The following is an 18,320-nucleotide window of genomic DNA, read 5'->3' on the forward strand; positions in this document are numbered from 1 at the left end:
AGCAGTTCACTGGGTTGTACTGTTCTGTGACAGCAAGCTCTTCATAATGTTTTCTAAAAATTCTACACAGGCCTTTTAAATATGTGACTGATTTTAGTTGGAAATTTTCTGTTCAAACTCACAGTGTAGCGCTTGTCAAGTAGGGCCCATTATATGCGCATGATCACTGTGTTTGTGAGGAGAAATCATGTGCCATAGCCATACTGGACTTGTTTTTTTTGGGGGGAGGTTTATTGTGAGGGAGCACAAGAGAAGACGAGAGCAAAACATACAGAGTGCAACAGAAGAAAGGACAAATTCTTTCTGGTGGTGCCTTGTGAGGGAGCCCGGTGTTGAGATAAGGGAAAACGTGGCACCAGCTTCAATAAGCTCATCAAAACGAGGAGTTGTGCTGCTTCACATGGGAAAACAGGCCTAGACAATAGTAACCGTATAAAGCAACAGAGTGGGGAGGCTATTTTATTGCTGAGCTTGTGCTCCTTTTGGCAGCTGCTTAGGAGTTTGACTGATAAAAGACATATTTAAAAGTTGGAGGGGAGTGTAAAGATAATGGAAAGGCTTGCCTGAGAGGCATTGTGACAAAGAGAGAGGAGCTGTAAGAAAAATCTGCTCGAAGGGAGACTTTGCATGACATCCGGGAGCACAGAGCACACTTACAGACCAGTGGAAAGTGCATTTTGAAACAGAAAATGTGCAGAAATCCCTCATTCTGTCACAGCGTCCAGCTCCTGCCAATGGAGCCGCTCCAGGATTCGTCTCTTGGTGGCATCGCGGATTAGCTGCTTGGCCGGATAGTTTTTTTTTTCTTTTTTCTTTTAGCTTTGAGTGAAGCTAGTTTATGCTCGCAAATCTAAACTAAGCTTTTTCCATGTTTGCATCCATCGAACCACAGGATCTGATGTAACTATCTAATTATTAGGCTGTCTTTGTCGAAGCGTGACTTCGAGGAGGTGTGACAGCTGGCGTGTCCCTCCTTCACAACACAACAGTTTCAACAGTGAACAGACCTGCTGTATTCTGCACTATTATCAACATATGCTGCGCACTAACTGCCCTTTTGCTGCTCCTAAATTCCTGAAACTTCATTTTTCATCATAGCAGTTGGGTACCAGCTGAGCTTGAAATGGCTGCATGTGAACTGTGCTTGTAGGGCAGATTTTCCATCTTAATAAAAGAAGGGGGGAGATGATGACAGGGAGCAGGCGAGGGGTTAAGGCGTGGCAGACAGAGAAAGACGCAGCAGACAGGCAAAGATCCAGGCGCAGGCGTGTAAATCCTGAGGGGAGCTTCACTGACAGTGGATGAAGGAGGCAGCTTTGTAGACAGTTGTAGCTCTGAGTGCATAAGCAACAAGGCCTGGAGGGGTGTGCTGTCGCGGCGTCGTGATGCTGCGTGTTGTCGGTGAGTGGGTTTGGTTGGAGGGGATTACTGGATCTGAGCGTCGACTCCCTTGTCAGGCCTCCGTTTTGATCAGTGGACCGTGAACAGAGCGGCAACAGTGCACTGAATGTACAGGGCGTCGAGATTGTCGATGCTGGAACTTGCAGACAGCCGCCTGAGTCAGTTTTGGATCTGAGCCTCATGTGACCAGCTTTACAAATGTTGATTGAGTCGTCGAAGGATTACAGGTGCTGAGCAGCCTGGTGTTTATTGTTTACTCAGAGCCAGAGAGACAGAAGTGCAAAGTAGCTTCACAGTGCCTCAGAAATTCCTCCTCTTCAGTCCTTCCATGTATTTCTGCATTTTGCTAAAAATGACGCATATAACATGGTGTCAAAAAGGAAAATATGTTCCTTGCCCAGTCACCAGTCGCTTAGCTGGAACTTGACTAGCAGCTGAGACACAGAAAAATGCAGATCCAAACCATTTAAAGGGAAAGAACAGAGGTCGCATTTGGAGACTTTCACATGTTTATTTTATAGTTGCACATAAAACGTAGGTTTTATGTTTTGATCCTGGTTTCCTGACCAGATTTAGAGCCCAGTTTTCTGACCTGCAGGTCAGAAAAAGGGTTTACTGTGGTAGAATTTGAGGTTACTACAACAGTCCTGCAATGAATCTCTTGCTGATGAAGGTTATAATGTTCAATTTTTGTTGTGTTCTGTTTCAAAGAAGTGGTTAATAGGGTGAGAAAGGGCGTTTGTCCGATCTGTTCGAAAATTCTACATAGTAATTTTAGGACAGATTGGATAGACATGATACAATTCATTGCAGGACTGTTGCATTTCCTAACAGGACTGCCACTTTTTTCCAAAACTTAAGTTTAAACAAATTAAACATGCCAATATATTCTCAGTTGGAATAAGTTTGAATGCAGCTAATGTAGCTGAAAACTGCAAGAAAGCTTTATAGGAATCAGATTGGTGATTAGCTTTGGGTTGAGTATATCCGACCACCTAAGTGCCACAAAAAAAAAAAAAAAATGTAATAGCGACATTTGTCCGAAGTGCAAAATGTATTATCTTTACATTAAAGGCTGCAAAATTACGAGACGCTCCTGTGTTCTTAAGGGGATATTTCTGTGGCAGGACTCATGTAAAGCTTTGTGCTTAGTGTTTGTACAGGTGTATTTTAAGCCAAACTGATCTTTTCCCAATAGGTTGGTGCCTAAACTTAATGTATAGGCTAAGCAGTGTAAACAAATGCAATCAACAATATAAAATGAATCAAAAACAAAAGCATGCAGCGAGTTAAAAACGCCACAAACTAATGATTCTACATGAGACTGTGTAAAAATCTGTGCTTTATCTCTCCTCCAGCATTTCAGACTTTGTTGCTTTTTTTAATGTGTAAAAAGAAAGAACCTCATGACCAATGCAAAAGTAAAGATTTTAAAAAATCTGAATTTTACAGACTTTATTGTAGAACTAATACATTTTTTGCACCATAGACGGATGCGGCTATTACACATTTTAGTATGAGTTTCCAGCAATAACAGCAACTTCGAAAGCTACAATAGAGAATTGAAACCCACTTCACACTGCAGGTGAGAAAGAAGTCATGGTTTGAACTCTCTCTAGCTCACTTTTTTTTTTATTTGCTGCAGAACTATTTGTGTGAACAACACAGTGAACAACACAGTGTTGCACTGTGGACATTTCCACAGTGCAACACTGTGGAAATGTCCTCCGGGAGAGACTGTCTGTAAATGTTTGCTGTTATCCCCACATGTCTCTCCCCTTCTGTGACGGACAACTTTCCACTACAACTTCAAGTAAGGCCCTCAGGAACAACTGAAAACACTTTTTATTAGGTTGGTCAACACATCCGCCTAGTTTTTTTTTTTGCAGCAAAACGCAGCCGTGCCGTAGAACTGAAGAGAAGGTTGCATTTTAGAGTGAATAAGTAGCCTAATTTTTCATTCTTGTTTTTTTTTTTTTTCAAATTCTGTCAAAATCACCTCTTTGATGATTTGGTGTCATTATTTCGTTCACATGATTGGCTTGTTTTCTGCTTTTACACATTAATGAAGCAACCTAGTATACAAGACATGCGATTGTTAATTCAGACAGTGGAACAAGCCACAGCCTGTTGCATGAACGCATCGTGAATTTTGAACTAAAACAGATGGTTCCTTGCTGGTGATTTTTAATCTTTCCTTGCATTTAAATGGTGATTAGAGCAAAAAGATAATCCACAGTGTTAATAAACTGGAAACTGAATGTTCATACTGTCATTTTTGCCAGAGACTCAAGCTCAAGATGCCTCCTCTACCTCTCCTCTTCAAAACCTAGTCATGTGTGACTGTGAGAGAAGGAGGAAGAGCTAAGAATAGAGGAAAGGGGGCCCAATACCGTGATGCCGCTTCTACCCACGTTGCTCAGCTTCTTGATGTGCCATTCTGCTACTGAACAGGCACTCTACCAATGTTTGTGCAGCCTCTGCTAAAACTGATCACAATACGAGCCGTAGCTGCTGCTATTCGAGTCATTTTATGTTCCAACCAGGTATCAGATCCAGAAATGAAGCCACAGATTGGTCTTTCATCCTTTATGTGTTCACTAATAACATGATCAGAATGCCTGAGCTGTCACATGCTGGGATTTCATCAGAAACTGTCACTTTTCATGTCATGCCAAACGGAGCCCTTTGGAAGCTCTGCCACTGATAAACAGGGACGCGAGCGAGAGGATTTTTCTCTCTCTCTCTTTTTTTATATAATATAATTTTTCACACGCATAGAAAAGACTGATAGAACAAAAGAGGAGATGTGCCCACTGAGAAAAAGGTCGAGGTGCAGAGATGAGAGGAGCTGATGGAGGGTTTGATAACCGAATAAGATTGAATAATGTTTTAATGATACTCTCCTCAAAAGAAACAGCCGCCCAAGAAATCATGTCACACAAATGACTTTGCTAAGAGGGGATGATAAGCTGATAATTAAGTTTTCAAAGAACAGAAAGGGAAATGATGAAAGACATAAACAGGAACAAAAATATTTGAATCAGGAAGAAACAGGTTTGTGTGACACCACTCATTCACAGATGTAGTTTTCTTCACTGAGGACTAAATCTTGACAGGTGCAGCCGGTATATTTACCAAAAATATCACACCAACAATAACACCTGTTGAAAGAGAAGGTAAAATTATTTTTATTTTGTCTTCTGTAAGCAAGTTAAATTCAGATTTTTCTGCCCTGTTTGCTGTGTTGTGATGACATGCTTTTTTTCACAGGTTTTTAGCAGTGCTAACAGGAGGTGGTGTCTGTTTGACATCTGCAGTGCTTCTGTTTGTCGAACCACTTCAAAGTGTCAGTGAATCTGTCTCCATCTGACCCCTAGTGGGGGCAACTTGTCAATTAATTAGCCGTAACTTGAGGCTGGGAATGGGTCTGAAGAGAAGACAGCTGCGGAAACTAGGAGGAAATTGCCGCTCCTCTGGTTGAGACCTGAACATGAAAGAACAACAGTTGGGAAGAGCTGCAGTTGTCAGGGATTTTTTCTTCTTCTAATGAAGCAGAGGAAGGTGATCAGTGAGACAGACGCAAGGTCGAAAGGTAGAGCTACCCTCTCAGGGGGGTAAATTTGAAGATAAGGAAAGAGGAAAATAGGACGTGTAGCTAAGTGTCTGGAGGCCTGCTGCTGCATTTAGCCCTAAGTGATGGGAAGTGTGTTGGCCAAGCAAGTAGTTGCCACGGGGGGCAACGAATCACGTCCCCCGAGTGTGGAAAATGGACCCCCTCCCCCATATTTGTTATGACAAGTCATCAAATGCACCGAAGCGCTTAAAGAAAGCTACATTTATTCTCTGAATGAGCAGTGTTAACCTCTGAATTTCCTCCAGACTGGCACTAACCAGTGCACTGACAGGTCACAGCCAGTCTGTAAATCACAGCATCACTGGAGAACACAACAAATACAAGCCACTGCATTACTGATCTTCTCTGCTCAGATGCTGATAACTTTTGTCAGCTGTTGCTTGAAGCTGCGTCTGTAGGTTATTTTGCCACTAAAATGTGTCTCTCTGAGCTGATCGGCTTTTAATTCAGTTGTTGATTTAAATACACACATGCTTGCAGTTGGAAAGCTGGAAAGCACTGTTAAAGTGCAGCATGGCTTCAAAGTTGCACACAGAGCAGCATGTGTCAGCAGGTTAGTGAAAGATACATTCAGCACAGTGAAATATCTTTTTAGGGCTGAGATGCAGAGAAATATTGAAAAAATGACCAGTTTATAGAGGTTGTAAAAATGTAAATATTTTAATATGGATAGTATGTACAGACACCTGTGTGCACTTGGAATTATTTTTTTTATTTTTGTAATGATTTATGGCATTATAAATATGTCATACTGCATAGAAGACATTTTTGACTTATCTCTACTTTGGCTATGGTTGTCTTGTTTCCATAGAAACGAAGGAGTTCGCAGTGAAAAATGAGCCCACAGCGAGTAAAAATGTGACAGGAGAAAAAAAAACACAAGTAATTTTTCATGTACAAAGTACCTGCTATTACTTAGGCTTTGCATTGTTGCAACTGGCCATGTTTGATATCACTATATGTTAAATATCTTTGGATTATGGACTGTTGGTTGGACGGAAACAGCAGTCTGAGGACCAAGTGGAAGCCTGGCTGATAAAATAATAATCATTTTGAAAAAATAAGCATCTAGCATGGAAAATATCTGCAATCCACATAAATTCAAAGTGTCAGCATGGCCTCGATTCTGCTCTTGTATATGATGAAAAAAATAGGAAAATAATGGAAACATTTCCATAATAGATGCAGCGCTTCATAGTGTTTACATGTTGGTCTGAGTGTTTCAGCTTGTGACATGCTGTATTGTGCAGTTTATCTATATGCATATTAACTGTCACTTAGTGTTGAATTGTGGTTATTATATAATTAATCATTAGCAGCTCTCATGTCATTGTTTTGGCACATCTGAAGGGATTTCTGTCTCTACTGGACCTGCATATCTGGCATTTTTTCCTCATATCTTTTAATTACAAAATGCTAAAATGCATAATGACGTAGTCTAAAGCTTGCTGAGTTAAAATCTCTTGGGATGTTTTCTATACATACCAATGCATAGGTTTCTTGTTAAGACAGTAATATTCATCTCAGTGTGATCTGTGTTTTGCTGGGATTCATACTGTAGTGGAAGAAATGTTTATTTTAGATGTGGGACTTTCTTCAGGCGGGCCAGCTGCAGGTGGTGGCAGAGGTTTCAGGACACCTTGTGGGGAAATCCAAAGGTCTTGGACTGTTGAGCAGCCTCAGGTAATTAGTAGGAATTAAAGAAGAGGCAGAGTTCATATTCAGTGTGTCACTACAGTTATTCCCATGAGTCAAAAGTGCCATAGGTTTGCTTTCAAAACCTCAAGAGAGCTGTAGCTGTGGAATTCTCTTAACTGTGCCACCAGGAAAGTAGTAGGGACTCAAATTGCTTGGACCGGTGATAGAAAACTGCAGTATCGTGTTACAGCTTTTCAGAAAGGCCACTGAACCTGAGAAAATACATTTTCAGTTGAGGCTGAAAAGACGATATATGTGGCTCTTTATAGACACTGCTGTGGGTAACGCATTATATCGGAGGGAGTTAAGATAGGCAAGGAAAAAGTGAATATAGTAGTATATATTGTGACGTATTCCAGAGACATGGCGTGATGTATTTAGTAGCAATGAAACAATGGTGGTCCAGATGCTGTGAAGCTCTAAAGGCCCCTGAATTGCTGTAGAAAGGTACATGTCACATTGCTGCTAAATTAAGTCCAGAGCACGAGATGTAGCCTCGGTGGAATAAATGGCTTCAATGAGGTAATGAAGACCCCAGGGGATAGATGGATCCTGCCTCAACCCTGCGTTCTCTTCATCGCCGTGGCTTTGAGTGTGTATATTTTGTTGTATATGCGTGTGCATGTGTTGCGCTGGTGTGGTCATGCGTATGAGTGTGCGTTCGCAGGTTTTGCGTGCGTGTATGCTCTCTGTCTCGGTCAGTTTATTTGCCTCTGATGAAGAGACCTTATAATGTTATTTAGAGAGCTGAGGCAGCCTCAGTGCGACAGTAGAGATCCGTAGTGCGTCTCATCATAAGTGCAATTAGCAGGGAGAGGATTCTTGACCAGATTAAAGTGCACTTAATGAAACATGCAAGACCCTCTTCAGTGAAGTAGTGATTTTTTTTCTCTCCCATTCTGGCCATTCTGTAAGACTGTAGTGAGGTGATGGAGGAGTCAATAGAGGAGACTATATTAGAAGATTGCACAAAGTCATAGAAAAAGGTGCTTCTCTTGTAGGATGTACATTTTATTTCCTTGACTCGCTGTTTAGTGGATATTTTTCTCTTCTTCTATCAGCCTCGCTGGTTCCATCACGATTCAATTAAAAAGCATTGGCACAAATTAAAAGACGAGGCTCTTTGATGGTCTATATTTCTCTAATCCCTTGAACAGGCCAAATCCAACAATGAATTGATCCCACTAAGAAGTGTTCCCTGATACAGTTTATCCCTCTGTGTCATCAACCTCCATTGTTGTTTGGTAACACGATTCTTCATTACTATGATCATTTCTAGTTGGTCTCACAGTAGCTGTCCTGCAGCCTTAAATACTCGTTAGGATGCCAAATGTGTGTTCATCCACAACTGAAAATAGTCCACAGCAAATAAACAGTTTACTTGGGGTTGAGGAAGATTTTCTGTTTTACTTGAAGTTGTAGTAGAAATTATTTAGCCCCTTTCCAAAACATTGGATCACATTTAGAACACATTTTATGACCCATTTTGGAGATTTACTTCTACGTGTCAAATTTTTATGACAACACAAGAACAGGGGAGTGAGGAAGGAGGAAAGTAGGATAGAGACAGTCTGTAGTACAAAAGGACCACAGTTTGTATATTTTTATTAAGCTATGACTGTGACAGTATCGTAGAGAGGCAGTGTATTTTGTGGCAAACATTCAACTCACACTGACAGTTGACTTTGTGAGAATGAATTGAATAATTACAGAGGCTGTAAATAGAACTTGTGTGGCTTCCATCACTCCAGCAGGGCAGCCATTATAACCGCATGATGTCTGATTACCTGACTGAACACCACCAGCGTCACACGGCTCTGACTAACAGAACACAATTAATGTCGTTCACCAAAAATGACGTGCTTTTTGGTGTTTTTTTCCTGGTGCAGATGATCCTCTCCGCCATATAAAACTTTCTGTTTTGTTGGAGGGGACATTTAGCTGTATGCTTGCCAGCAATATTTTAATTCTTCACTCAGGAAAAGTAAACAGAAAGGGATTCATTTCTTGGCCAGAGAAGGGACATGTGTGGTTTCACAGGCAATCAACTTAATTCGCTTCATCATCTGCATCCAGCCGTCCACATGATGCAAACGAAAACGTGACTCATCTGAGCAAACCACCTTCTTTCATTGCATCCTGGCTGAGCTCTGGTGCTCACATTGTTGGCACTTTTAGCCATGGACAGGGGTCAGTATCAGCACTCTGAGCAGTTTGCAGTTACGCCGCCACATATACTGCAAACTGAGATGCACTGTGTGTTCTGACACCTTTCTGTCAAAGTAAGCATTAAAGTTTTCAGCAGTTCATGTTACCTCCTCCCCACCCTTGGCTCTCCCCACGGGCATCAGTGAATATTGGGGGACTAAAACCTGGTTGCTGGTTCGCCATTTGTCCTTCTTTTGACCAATTATTGTTGGTACTAATCACTGCATATTGGAAATACCCCACAAGGCCTGCTGTTTTAGAGAAGCTTTGATCCACCCCAGTTAAATCTAGTAGAAACAGAGTCCTGGGGCCTTCAGGAGCTTCAGTTCAGAACTAAAGAAGCCTCTTGGATGAGATGTGAAAGGTCTTCAAGAACCTTAAAGAGAAGTCCAATTGCCTTCTACTGATGCTCCTAGGATGACTTCGATGTACTAAAGGAGGTTGGAGGACAATGCTTAATTCATAGCCTTCTAATGTGCAAACAGATTGTTTCAACACTCCTGTGTCTTCATCAGAGTCAACGTGGACACAGGGCAAACACCCAGAAGGAAGATTTGCTGCTCATAGGAAGCTTTTCTTTGTCTCAGATATCAGCTACAAATCGTCTCATTGTTTGAAGACTCCTAAATACTGACCTTCTTTGTGTTTCTCTGACAACACTGGCAACATATTGTTCTGGTAATTGTGGGGACCCCATGACCTTCCGCTAGCTCCCCCTGCAGGACTAGCAGGACATCTACTCTGCTCTTGTTTAGAAAGCATTTCAAATTTGTGACAAATCAAAAAGAAACTGAAGCTTGTTTATTGATCTTACCAGAGAGACAACTCTGAGTTGAGACACAAGTGTCTGGTATTATGGAGGCTCAGTGATCATGCTAGAATTTTTAATTTGTCTCACTGTTAGCTCAAGAGTTGATTATTTCAGATAATAAAATTCATCACACATGTTCCTGAACTGGGATCAGGCTGAGATGAGGACTATTTCTCAGAAACCTCACACTGATGTTAAATTGAGTTTAAGATAAAAGTCTGGATAAAGCAGAGATCTTATTTTGAGCTTTCCCCTCCTCTGGGTAGCCAACTAGTCATCACAGTTTGGACCTTGAAAAATTCGCTTCCAACACATCAACCATAAGAACCGGCTCACCTGCTGCCTAATATATCCCAACCCTTTGACAGCTGCCATCCTAACAAGATAATCAGTGTTATTTGCTTCCCCTGTCAGTGGTTCTGATCTTGTGGCTGATGCAGCTAAAATTGATGCTACTGAGAGCTTCAGTGAACCATAACAACCAAACCGTGAACTGAAAGACCCTAAAACAGGCTGACATAAACTGGAGTTTGGATGTAATTCTCTGAGTCTTTCAACAATTTCATTCACGCTATACCTTGTCATCTAATTTGTTCTTGACTTAAAATGTTGCTCTAAACCTACATGGTGTTTTGCAAAGAACTAGAAAGATATAAAACATATGTTTGGTTTAACACTGATTTACTTTTTCTCTACTCTCTGTCCTTGTTTGCAGACATCCTCTGTAGTATAAATTTTAATGCCAAGTCCTTACTGCGCTTTCAAAGCCCCTTTGGACGCTGAGATTTGTGATGCAGTTGCTGATTTGTTGCTCTGAAAACCTGCCTACCAGTCGCCACCAGTTAATAAAGTGTGCTTCTGAATTATTGATGATATGTTGGAGTTGCGACAATAACCAGAAATGCCAAACACTGTCACCTGCCACTGCTGCATCTCACAAGAGCATATCCAGACCTTCAAATGAAGGAAAAACAATCCACTCTGAAAGATTTCCTTTTTTCTCATTCGAGGGCCATAAAGTATGCATTTATTGAAGCGATGGTTGTGTTAAGAACGCTGCTCATGATTCGTTAAAGCACAGTGTTTAGTATGATTTGTTGTTATTTAAAGCTCACATCTGATGCAGCGTGTGCTTCAGTGGAGATGACAAAAGTACCACTCTTACCTGTAACTGACCACCCACTGAATGTAAATGGGCTCCTTAATAGATATGCCTGTCAACTTATGTTATCCATGACGCCTTTCAAATGCAGCACAGCGCAGCCCACCGCATCAAGTCTCGGGGGATATAGTAGAGCCTGATAATGGTGGCCTGCGTGTGTTTTAAATTGCGTTACAGTTTCAGTTTTAACGTCTCAGGCTGCTGTTTAGAGCCTCTGCAATATATACACCATAGTGTGTAATCCACCGCAGTGTTCAGGAAAAAAAAAACGACAACATGTGACCGCCATCGAGGTACACAGTTCATGGCTTGATTGATCTTGTGGAATCATTATTGGCAGATTGGAAGTCTTTGGATGCGAGTGTGTGTGTATGTGTGCACATCTCAAGCAGCTCTGGTTATTCTGTTGGCGGCTTGTGCCATTTGACAGAGTTCTGTGGTCGGCGCTCTTTGTAAATGTTAAGAACGATGTGACGAACGCCTGAGCTGAATCTCAGGAAATGGAACTAAATACTACACTTCCCAGAATGCACCGGCAGCAGCAAAGAGGTGCTTGACACCTGATCAGTGATCACTGATTTAAAGCACCTGGGAAGGACTGGGGGAAGCTCAGTCAGTCAGCCAAACAATCTTCAGAGGAGAAAGACACGAGGAAAGAACAAAGAAGATCCAAGTCCATTCATGGATTCAGTCCAAAGACACCAATGATTGGTGAAATGTTTATTTGCTTTCTTGGTGGTTTGAAATGTTTCTTGATATGGCCAAGTTTATGTTAACTGCTCACTGTGTGATTGGTTAATAAAAGCCTGCAGCATTTACTCCATTTTTATGTCAGAGTTTGAATTAAGATGTTTCATTTTGAGTTTAAGTAAAGAGAAAATATAGAAAATATATATGTTCTGTTAAATGTTAAAACTTTACTAAACTTTACTAAAATGTTGGTTATTCTTTATTTGGTTCAAAAAGGTTTAGGTGATTGATTCATTTAAATGGTTAAGCGGCTAATATGTCAACTTGTTGGTTCTGTGTTTGATGGTGTGAACTTTGTTTCTCTTTCTTTAAAGGTTTACAACCTATTAAAATATAATGACCGACCAACTAAAAGGAAAATAAAAGTGTGAGTTGGAAATTTGAATTGAGTTGTCCTCGCGTCCTTTGGAGGGAAAGAGAGGTGGACTTGACAGTCTTACTGGCATGATGTAGCTCAACCCAGATGGGGCTGTATGCACATTAACCTGAAAGTGAGTGTACTGGTGCATGCATGACGTTCTCATCTTCTCATATTGGAAAAGCAGAGTAGGGCTCAGATGTCTGAATGCAGGGAGCTAAACAGTGCTTGACCTACAGTGCACATGTTTCTAATGGTCACCACTGTGTTCATACACATGCTGTTATTGGGGTAAAGGGTTAGTCATATCTGAGTAAATTACTGGATACAAGAAACATACACATGGGGGTGTTTTGTGTAGCTGCTTATTGCCCACTTGTCTATGTTCTCTCTGTGATGCATGTGCTGCTGTAATTGCTGTCTAAGTGCTGTAATGGGCACAGAAGAGCACATAAATTCATATGTCAGCTTGGATTCGTCGACACACTGTTTAGGTCTATTATGCTCTGAGTAAATAATCCACTCTTGACACTCTGCATTTAAATGTTATTAATTAGACACTGTTAATGACAGTGGCGATGTAGTGTGAAGGTCTGATTCGTCCAAACATCAGAGTAGCTCTGCTCCGTTTGCTGGCTGACTGCTCCCTCCATCCCCGGTATTTCTGTTTATTTGCCTGTAGCCTTTTTGGAGATTCATTTTTAATGTGAGGTACGCTAAAAGGCGGAGCACTGGATCTTCTCTATCTGCAGGAGTGCATTAACTAACTCGTGTGTGTGTGGACTTGTGCGAGGGCCCCATGCTATTTATTTTATGCTACAAGCTTTTTATTTTTGTCAGTGAGACTCGGCGCCGCGATATGCGGCAGCTTAGATAAAAGTAAATTGTGTATTATTAGGAGAGGGCACACACCGCATGCATGTAGTGTGCTGCATGAATTGGTACAAGCTGTGTGTCTTCCTGTCTATCAGGGTGTTGTGTGGAGGCATATTTGAATTGTTACTATGGAAACCGCGCACTGCTGTTATACAGAAACACATATCCGGATGAGTCTCTCTCCATTCCCTCGTCTACTGTCACACTTCTTCCCTGATTTTAAAAGATTTTTGGTCCTAATAGTTTCCCTCTGCTGCCCGCTCTGAGTAGACTCATCAGCGCCTTTGTAGAGTTTCCCTCCTTTTTTAAAAATTTAACATGCTGTGGATTGAGACCATTTCTTGCTTTCTTTCTTATCCTCCTTTCTCAAGATTTCTTCAACCTCCTCCCCACCCATGGCTCTTCTTTTATCGTCTTTCGTGCTAATCATGTCCTCTTTTCATCTTTCCTTCTTCAGCTGTTTCCCCTCCACACCTCCTTCCTTCACTCTCCCTCCCTCCTCTGGGTTTCTTACTGCTGTTCCTTCCTCCACCTCCATCTCTTTTGTGTATGTCTCTATTTATTCTCTCCCTCTCCCCACTCCTCTCTCTCTCTCCTCTTCTCTCTGCTGCCTTCCTCCCACTCGCTTCCTCCTCCTTCACTCTTTCTCTTTCTCTCCCTCTCTCTCAGCTCTGCCGTCCTCGTGGAGAATCCAGCTAGTTTACAATTAGCATGTGCACCTGCAATTACGCCTGACAAACCCCTGCTAATTAGACCTTTTAGACAAACTGTTTTTTATGCAGGGATCATTTCCCCCTCTTCTGATTTTTTCCACACCATTCAGCCTCTTCTCTCTCCATGGTTGCCAAATTTCTCAGATTTTCTACCTCTGTCAGATTCCGTGACTCTTCTCAACTTCTCTCTTTGGCCTTTGTTTTTCTTGGACTTTGGTTTTTTGATGCTGACCGGGTTTGCTCCATAACAGACGGGCCGCTTGATAAATAAAAGATTAGTAAAGGTGTTGTGTGTTGAGCGAAGAAGACGAACCAACCTTTTGCTCTGCCCTTCATTTTTCCCCCTCCTAAAGTGGTCCTCCATGCTTAATTTAGAATATGAGCATGGACATATACTCATTAAAGATTCCCCGTCTTTATCTGTGCAGAAAATACAGCAAAAATTCGTGCGCCCTAATTCACTTGTATGTGCGTGCACTCAGAAATCACAATTTTCACATCAGGCTATGACTAATTGTATTTCTCCCTGCCTGTCACCTCCCTCTGCTTACATCTTTCACTCTCACTTTCTCCTCCATTATTTCTCCTCTACACTCTGCTGCACTGAACCTTTGTATGTCTGCTAATAGAGGAGCAGTAAATAATAGCAATAACACTAAATGATAGGTCTGCAGTTGACTTTAAAGAGCAGCAAAGGAATCTCAGAGGGTTGGAGGGAGCAACTTTGAAAAAAATAGGTTTTGAGGGTAAAGGGGAGAGAAGGAATGAAAGTATGGAGTGAAAGGGAGGGAGGGAGGGAGGGAGGGAGGCAGAGAGGGAGACAAAGAGCAGAGACTCAGTGAAGCTCACTCTGAGTGTCTAATGGTCACTTAGCCTGGCAGCGAGTCCATGAAGCTGTGCTGCTGTCAATCTGTCAAAATGCACCCAGTGCAATCCTGGCTCCCTGAAAACACACACACACACACACACACACACACACACACACACACACACACACAGACACACACAGACACGCACACGACTCACTATCTCCTTCCTGCTCGGTCTTTGATGTCTGCCACAGGGTTCCTCCGAGCAGCTCTCAGCACAGTGTAATGGATGTGGCGTTGTCACTTGATGCTCTATGAGAGCTCACAGGCCTCTCAGTGTGAAGTTTCATACGCAGCCTTGTGGGTCGCTTGGTTTGGTCTTAAATTAAGGGGTTAAGCCACCTGTGTAACGCCGACTGATACTGGATAGTGTTAACATTATCCATAATATCAGGGCAAGAGCAAATGCATGATTGCAAATGTTGTTTACCAAGTGAAGCATGTTCAAATGATAGGAATAATCTGCTAATATGATGATAATATTAAACTGTTCTATAGTGGCTTTCAATACCAGAGTTACAAGATGCTTTGCAAACTTCCCAAAAAAGAGCAACATTAAAACTGTATTCATTTATCATTAACCCTCTGAACTTTAAGCAGTTTTTGGGTGTTTTTCCTCGCTGTGAGTTCATTTTTCATTTCAATATTAAGTCCAGCACCTCTATTGAAAACCAACATGGCTAGAAGTGGAGAGAACGCAAAAATGTGCAGTATAACGAATGTATAATGCCATAAATCATAAAAGGGGACGAAAAATAGATAGGGAAAAAGTGCACACAGTTGTTTACAATAGTGGGGAAAAAAACAAACAAATTGACAAATTTTGCCATTTTCGTTTTGAGTTTGTTTTTATTCTAGTCTCCTATCTGCTTTGTGTAGATAAAAGCCTGAAGTTCAGCCAAAAATTCTGTGCAGTTGAATCACTACCGGCTTCACAGTCACACTGAGGAGCACAGGATTATTGTTTTGTTGTTTTTTTGTTACAGAATCTGGTCAAAGCAAAGAGTTCATTTTTGGCAAAATTTCAAAAGAGGCATGTAGAATAGAAATAATGTTGCTGAAATATCATGGTTTTAGGCCCTCTAATAGAGCAGCACATCAGAGATGGGTAATTCAAGGACCAATGTCAAGTTGGAAATTCAATGATTCTTTCTCTTTTTTGGTTCTGGTAAGTGGTGTAATTGTGGCGATTTTTAAAGGATAACAGTCCTTCCAAACCTACCAGTGGATTTTGAGGTCCTGAAAGTTAAGAAAGAAAGAAACCTTGAAGAAGAGTTTTTTTCTGAAAGATTAAATACATAAAAACATGTTCCCTTTTGTAAACACCCAAAGCAAATTCAGTTTACCAATTTAGACACTGTGTTTAGACAAGTATGCTTTTTAGCTTATGTTTTAGTTATTTTGACTGTTCTTTTTCGACTGATCAGTTTGTAATATTCTCATCAGAGAGACAGAAACAGTTTTTATATCGGAGTCAACATTCATCTGAGCACATAGCATGATTTGAGGATCATTTAAATTAATTTTTTAAGGAACTGAGAGAAAATATGTTGATTTTGGGCTCTCTTAGCATACCTAAAATATAAGTATATACAAATTATTAGTAACTGAAGACCGCCCTGCTTAATATAGCGTTGGTCTGCTGCGTGCATCAATCCACTGAGGCATGTCAGATTCTACAACACCTCTGAAAATGCCCTATGGCGTCCAGCACTGAGATCTTGGCAGCAGATCCTTTAAGTCCTGGAAGTTGCAAGTTGAAGCCGCTGCGCATCACACTTGTACCAGCACATCCTCCGACACGCCATCTGCACGCTTTGCCCCTTTTTTAAACCGCTGCTGACTGGGAGCAGCCAAAAGCCCCAAAGCTTCTGAGATGCTCCGTCCCAGCAGTCGAGTCTTAACAATTGAGCCTCAACCTTGTAAAAGTGGCTGAGGTCTTTGCACCTGGACATTTCTCCCACGCCTGAGAAGTTGACTTTGTTTGTTTACAGTGTAATACATCCCAGATCATGTGTCAGTGTTATGTGCTCGATCTGTAGCGGCGATAATGTTTTGTCTCATTATTGCAGCACATTAATGTTTATATTTTCAATTATCTTCTCCTCCTGTCTTTCTTCTCTGCCTCTCCAGGGACGGCATTTACACTCCTCCACAATGCTTGTCAGCCTCCACCCTTCTCCCTCTCATCTTCAGGACAAGCGCTTGGTCTCCCCTTCTTCCTCCCACCATCCTCCTCCTCTGGACCAGTCGTTCAATCATCCTTACTCTCGGCCTCGGCTGACCCTGCCCTTCCTCTCCTTGTCCTTCTCCCTGCTCATCCTTTCCGTCCTTCTCCTGCCCGTTTGCGAGTCCCGCAGGGGTGGAGGTCAAGGAACGGGGCCTGGAGGTGCCCCGGGAGGTCAAGGGGGCCAGAGAGGAGGCAACACCCAGAGGGGCGTTGTCATCCCTCCTCAGTACTCTCCCGGCTCACCGGCACTACCACCCATCAATCCCAAACTGATCAACTCACTCAGCATCGCCGTCATCCTGGTGGGCAACTCTAGTGACGTGGCCCTGGGTGCTGGGCTCGAGAAAGAGGACTTCCTCCACATCCCTTATCCTCCCAAAGTCGAGGTGGTCACCATGAACGAGACCGACCCGAAGAGCATCATCAATCGGATCTGTGGACAAATGACAAGGAACTCGCTGCAAGGCGTAGTGTTTGGTGACGACACGGACCAGGAGGCCATCGCTCAGATCCTGGACTTCATCTCTGCCCAGACACACATCCCCATCCTGGGCATCAGGGGAGGCTCCTCCATGGTGATGGCAGCCAAGGTAGGAAAAAATATCTGCTTCTTTTTATTGGAAAAAATAAGAAAGCAATGACTTGACCCATTCATAAATAATTTGACCACATTGCACAGTAACTCAGGCTAAATATTGATGCTTTTTAAAGCTCTTCATCAAGCAACACTTAAAGTAGTGCCTTTTGTATTTCCTTTTTGCAGCTTGTTTTAAAATGCTTAACACTTGAAGTGGAACTCCTGAGTGGGTTTCCAGATTACTCACCTTGAAACACTTGTGAAATTATGTCAGAAGCAACGATTTGAATCAGAATTTACTGACGGCAAACAAATTGCAAAATCTTTTGTTTAACTTTTGTTTTTATGAAGTATAAATCTACAAAACACCATTTATCAGTTTCCTTTCACACTTTTATTTAAGATGCATCAGCCTCTCAGTGTCGCTTCTCATTTCAACAAAGCCTGATTGATTTCGCTGTTAATTGACCCCCTTTCGAGCTTGACGTCATATTGCAATTCCTGCCCTGCATTAAAAGCGCTCCCAGTGTGAAACAAAAGAGTACATAACAAGTCAGAAGCCATCTCTGTGGGATCCAGATACAAGAGATTTGGCATGAACCAGACTGCACAAGGAGAATTCATAATCCACAAATGGAAGAATATCTTTGAAATGTTGTGTTGATAGTCTTAGCAGCGTTTAAGTCTTTTACAGAAGAACAATCGAGTCCATGTGGTGCTGATTTTGGGTTTGCATTAGACTTTTGATACAGACTCGCTCTGGATAGCAGATTCTCTGCAGGTGGATTTTTTGGTTTGGTAATAGCACTGAGGCATGCTGAAGCGTCCTTGGGCAAGACACTGAATCCCAAGCTGTAGCCAATGGCAGGCAGATGGCTTGCAGGTGAATGGGAAACATTGTAAAGTGCTTTGAGTACCACTAAAATAGAAAGGTGCTATATAAGTGCACACCATATACTGTTTACCGTGTGTTTGGTATGTTACTGAGTGGCAAAGCTCTTATTGGACCTTGAAATTTTAAAATCTTAAC

The 18,320-nt window shown here is 41.9% G+C and overlaps 1 protein-coding gene across 8 annotated transcripts in view; it reads left to right on the forward strand.

Annotated features, from left to right (window-relative positions):
* grin2bb (glutamate receptor, ionotropic, N-methyl D-aspartate 2B, genome duplicate b) overlaps positions 1-18,320 on the forward strand; it is a 111,873-nt gene that overhangs the window by 7,739 nt on the left and 85,814 nt on the right. For all 8 annotated transcript variants that reach the window (XM_055009865.1, XM_035957206.2, XM_023290143.3 and 5 more), the window contains one exon: positions 16,617-17,303. In XM_055009865.1, coding sequence (XP_054865840.1) covers positions 16,617-17,303 — 687 coding nt within the window. The remainder of the gene's footprint in view (positions 1-16,616; positions 17,304-18,320) is intronic.

This window comes from Amphiprion ocellaris, chromosome 4 (genome assembly GCF_022539595.1).
Source record: "Amphiprion ocellaris isolate individual 3 ecotype Okinawa chromosome 4, ASM2253959v1, whole genome shotgun sequence".
NCBI classification, from domain to species: Eukaryota; Metazoa; Chordata; class Actinopteri; family Pomacentridae; genus Amphiprion; species Amphiprion ocellaris.